Raw genomic sequence first — 4,602 nt, 5'->3', positions numbered from 1 at the left:
TGTACTCTACCTGCTCAGGTACTCTGTACTCTACCTGCTCAGGTACTCTGTCCTTTATCTGTCCTCTACCTGCTCAGGTATTCTGTACTCTACCTGCTCAGGTACACTGTCCTCTACCTGCTCAGGTACTCTGTACTCTACTTGCTCAGGTACTCTGTACTCTACCTGCTCTGGTATTTTGTCCTCTACCTGCTCAGGTACACTGTCCTTTATCTGTCCTCTACCTGCTCAGGAACTCTGTACTCTATGTGCTCAGGTACTCTGTCCTCTACTTGCTCAGGGACGCTCTACTCTACCTGCTCAGGTACTCTGTACTCTACCTGCTCTGGTATTTTGTCCTCTACCTGCTCAGGTACACTGTCCTTTATCTGTCCTCTACCTGCTCAGGAACTCTGTGCTCAGGTACTCTGTCCTCTACTCGCTCAGGGACGCTCTACTCTACCTGCTCAGGTACTCTGTCCTCTACCTGCTCAGGTACTTTGTCCTCTACCTGCTCAGGTAGGCTGTCCTCTACCTGCTCAGGAACTCTGTACTCTACCCGCTCAGGTACTCTGTACTCTACCTGCTCTGGTACTTTGTCCTCTACCTGCTCAGGTACTCTGTACTCTACCTACTCAGGTACGCTGTACTCTACCTGCTCAGGTACTCTGTACTCTACCCGCTCAGGTACTTTGTACTCTACCTGCTCAGGTACGCTGTACTCTACCTTCTCAGGTACTCTGTACTCTATCTGCTCAGGTACTTTGTCCTCTACCTGCTCAGGTACACTGTACTCTACCTGCTCAGGTACGCTGTACCCTACCTGCTCAGGTACGCTGTACTCTACCTGCTCAGGTACTCTGTACTCTACCTGCTCAGGTAGCTACTCTGTCCTCTACCTGCTCAGGTACTCTGTCCTCTACCTGCTCAGGTACACTGTACTCTACCTGCTCAGGTACTCTTTTCTCTACCTGCTCAGGCACTTTGTCCTCTATCTGCTCAGGTACTTTGGACTCTACCTGCTCAGGTACGCTGTACTCTACCTGCTCAGGTACTCTGTACTCTACCTGCTCAGGTACACTGTACTCTACCTGCTCAGGTACAATGTACTCTACCTGCTCAGGTACCCTGTACTGTACCTGCTCAAATACACTGTACTCTACCTGCTCAGGTACTCTGTCCTCTACCTGCTCAGGTACACTGTACTCTACCTGCTCAAGTACACTGTACTCTACCTGTTCAGATACACTGCACTCTACTTGCTCAGGTACACTGTACTCTACCTGCTGAGGTACTCTGTCCTTTATCTGTCCTCTACCTGCTCAGGACCTCTGTACTCTACGTGCTCAGGTACTCTATACTCTACCTGCTCAGGTACTCTGTACTCTACCTGCTCAGGTACTTTGTCCTCTACCTGCTCAGGTAGTCTGTCCTCTACCTGCTCAGGTACTCTGTACTCTACCTGCTCAGGTACTTTGTTTTCTATCTGCTCAAGTAGACTGTTGTCTACCTGCTCAGGTACTCTGTCCTTTATCTGTCCTCTACCTGCTCAGGAACTCTGTAATCTACCTGCTCAGGTACGTTGTCGTCTACCTACTGAGGTACTCTGTATTCTACCTGCTCAGGTACTCTGTATTCTACCCGTTCAGCTACTTTGTACTCTACCTGCTCAGGTACTTTGTCCTCTACCTGCTCAGCTACACTGTCCTCTACCTGCTCAGGTACACTGTCCTCTACCTGCTCAGCTACACTGTACTCTACCTGCTCAGCTACACTGTACTCTACCTGCTCAGGTACACTGTCCTCTACCTGCTCTGGTACGTTGTCCTCTTCCTGCTCAGGTACTCTGTCCTCTACCTGCTCAGGTACTCTGTCCTCTACCTGCTCAGGTACCCTGTCCTCTACATGAGCAGGTACACTGTCCTCAACCTGCTCATGTACTGTGTCCTCTACCTGCTCAGGGTACTCTGTCCTTTATCTGTCTTCTACCTGCTCAGGACCTCTGTACTCTACGTGCTCAGGTATTCTGGACTCTACCTGCTCAGGTACTCTGTACTCTACCTACTCAGGTACTCTGTACTCTACCTGCTCGGGTACTTTGTCCTCTACCTGCTCAGGTAGTCTGTAGTCTACCTGCTCAGGTACTCTGTACTCTACCTGCTCAGGTACTTTGTTCTCTATCTGCTCAAGTACACTGTCGTCTACCTGCTCAGGTATTCTGTTCTTTATCTGTCCTCTACCTGCTCAGGAACTCTGTAATCTACCTGCTCAGGTACTTTGTCGTCTACCTGCTCAGGTACTCTGTACTCTACCTGCTCATGTACTCTGTACTCTACCTGCTCAGGTACTCTGTACTCTACCTGCTCAGGTACCCTGTCCTCTACCTGAGCAGGTACACTGTCCTCAACCTGCTCAGGTACTTTGTCCTTTACCTGTTTAGGTACTCTTTCCTCTACCTGCTCAGGTACTTTGTCCTCTACCTGCTCAGGTACTTTGGAGTCTACCTGCTCAGGTACGTTGTACTCTACCTGCTCAGGTACCCTGTCCTCAACCTGCTCATGTACTGTGTCCTCTACCTGCTCAGGGTACTCTGTCCTCTACCTGCTCAGCTACACTGTCCTCTACCTGCTCAGCTACACTGTACTCTACCTGCTCAGGTACTCTGCACTATACCTGCTCAGGTACTTTTCATACTCTACCTTCTCAGGTACTCTGTACTCTACCTGCTCAGGTACACTGTTCTCTACCTGCTCAGGTACACTGTCCTCTACCTGCTCAGGTACACTGTCCTTTTCCTGCTCCGGTACTCTGTCCTCTACCTGCTCAGTTACCCTGTCCTCTACCTGAGCAGGTACACTGTCCTCAACCTGCTCAGGTACTCTGTTCTTTATTTGTCTTCTACCTGCTCAGGTACACTGTCCTCTACCTGCCCAGGTACTCTTTCCTCTACCTGCTCAGGTACTCTGTTCTTTATTTGTCTTCTACCTGCTCAAGTACACTGTCCCCTACCTGCTCATGTACTCTGTACTCTACCTGCTCAGGTACTCTGTTCTCTACCTGCTCCAATACACTGTACTCTACCTGCTCAGATACACTGTCCTCTACCTGCTCAGGTACACTGTACTCTACCTGCTCAGGTACACTGTCCTCTACCTGCTCAGGTACACTGTCCTCTTCCTGCTCAGGGTACTCTGTCCTCTACCTGCTCAGGTACTCTTTCCTCTACCTGCTCAGGTACTCTGTACTCTACCTGCTCAGGTACTCTTTCCTCTACCTGCTCAGGTACTCTGTCCTCTACCTGAGAAGGTACACTGTCCTCAACCTGCTCAGGTACTTTGTCCTCTCCCTGCTCAGGGTACTCTGTCCTCTTCCTGCTCAGGTATTCTTTCCTCTACCTGCTCAGGTACTCTGTCCTTTATCTGTCCTCTACCTGCTCAGGAACTCTGTACTCTACCTGCTCAGGTACTCTGTAGTCTACCTGCTCAGGTACTCTGTCCTTTATCTGTTCTCTACCTGCTCAGGTATTCTGTACTCTACCTGCTCAGGTACACTGTCCTCTACCTGCTCAGGCACTCTGTACTCTACTTGCTCAGGTACTCTGTACTCTACCTGCTCTGGTATTTTGTCCTCTACCTGCTCAGGTACACTGTCCTTTATCTGTCCTCTACCTGCTCAGGAACTCTGTACTCTATGTGCTCAGGTACTCTGTCCTCTACTTGCTCAGGGACGCTCTACTCTACCTGCTCAGGTACTCTGTACTCTACCTGCTCAGGTACTTTGTCCTCTACCTGCTCAGGTAGGCTGTCCTCTACCTGCTCAGGAACTCTGTACTCTACCCGCTCAGGTACTCTGTACTCTACCTGCTCTGGTACTTTGTCCTCTACCTGCTCAGGTACTCTGTACTCTACCTACTCAGGTATGCTGTACTCTACCTGCTCAGGTACTCTGTACTCTACCCACTCAGGTACTTTGTACTCTACCTGCTCAGGTACGCTGTACTCTACCTTCTCAGGTACTCTGTACTCTATCTGCTCAGGTACTTTGTCCTCTACCTGCTCAGGTACGCTGTACTCTACCTGCTCAGGTACTCTGTACTCTACCTGCTCAGGTAGCTACTCTGTCCTCTACCTGCTCAGGTACACTGTCCTCTACCTGCTCAGGTACACTGTACTCTACTTGCTCAGGTACACTGTACTCTACCTGCTCAGGTACACTGTACTCTAACTGTTCAGGTACACTGTACTCTACCTGCTCAGGTATACTGTACTCTACCTGCTCAAGTACCATGTACTCTACCTGCTCAGGTACACTGTTCTCTACCTGCTCAGGTACTCTGTCCTCTACCTGCTCAGGTACTCTGTCCTCTACTTGCTCAGGTACTCTGTCCTCTAGCTGCTGAGTAACTCTGTTCTCTACCTGCTCAGGTACTCTGTCCTCTACCTGAGCAGGTACACCGTCCTCAACATGCTCAGGTACTTTGTCCTCTACCTGCTCAGGGTACTCTGTCCTCTACCTGCTCAGGTACTCTTTCCTCTACCTGCTCAGGTACTCTGTTCTTTATTTGTCCTCTACCTGCTCAGGTACACTGTCCTCTACCTGCTCAGGTACTCTGTACTCTACCTG

At 50.0% G+C, this 4,602-nt stretch overlaps 1 protein-coding gene across 1 annotated transcript in view; it reads left to right on the top strand.

The window, feature by feature from the left end:
* LOC126394916 (dynein heavy chain-like) overlaps nucleotides 1-4,602 on the top strand; it is a 15,128-nt gene that overhangs the window by 4,932 nt on the left and 5,594 nt on the right. Inside the window, exons 10-26 of the mRNA XM_050052058.1 lie at nucleotides 233-304; nucleotides 388-450; nucleotides 547-690; nucleotides 739-810; nucleotides 983-1,006; nucleotides 1,306-1,353; nucleotides 1,533-1,652; nucleotides 1,869-2,024; nucleotides 2,228-2,251; nucleotides 2,372-2,443; nucleotides 2,890-2,937; nucleotides 3,262-3,309; nucleotides 3,656-3,727; nucleotides 3,824-3,967; nucleotides 4,016-4,039; nucleotides 4,212-4,283; nucleotides 4,404-4,476. Coding sequence (XP_049908015.1) covers nucleotides 233-304; nucleotides 388-450; nucleotides 547-690; nucleotides 739-810; nucleotides 983-1,006; nucleotides 1,306-1,353; nucleotides 1,533-1,652; nucleotides 1,869-2,024; nucleotides 2,228-2,251; nucleotides 2,372-2,443; nucleotides 2,890-2,937; nucleotides 3,262-3,309; nucleotides 3,656-3,727; nucleotides 3,824-3,967; nucleotides 4,016-4,039; nucleotides 4,212-4,283; nucleotides 4,404-4,476 — 1,276 coding nt within the window. The remainder of the gene's footprint in view (nucleotides 1-232; nucleotides 305-387; nucleotides 451-546; nucleotides 691-738; nucleotides 811-982; nucleotides 1,007-1,305; nucleotides 1,354-1,532; nucleotides 1,653-1,868; nucleotides 2,025-2,227; nucleotides 2,252-2,371; nucleotides 2,444-2,889; nucleotides 2,938-3,261; nucleotides 3,310-3,655; nucleotides 3,728-3,823; nucleotides 3,968-4,015; nucleotides 4,040-4,211; nucleotides 4,284-4,403; nucleotides 4,477-4,602) is intronic.

Source organism: Epinephelus moara, chromosome 8 (assembly GCF_006386435.1).
Source record: "Epinephelus moara isolate mb chromosome 8, YSFRI_EMoa_1.0, whole genome shotgun sequence".
Taxonomy (NCBI): Eukaryota; Metazoa; Chordata; class Actinopteri; order Perciformes; family Serranidae; genus Epinephelus; species Epinephelus moara.
This window is presented reverse-complemented; position numbering and strand designations above follow the sequence as displayed.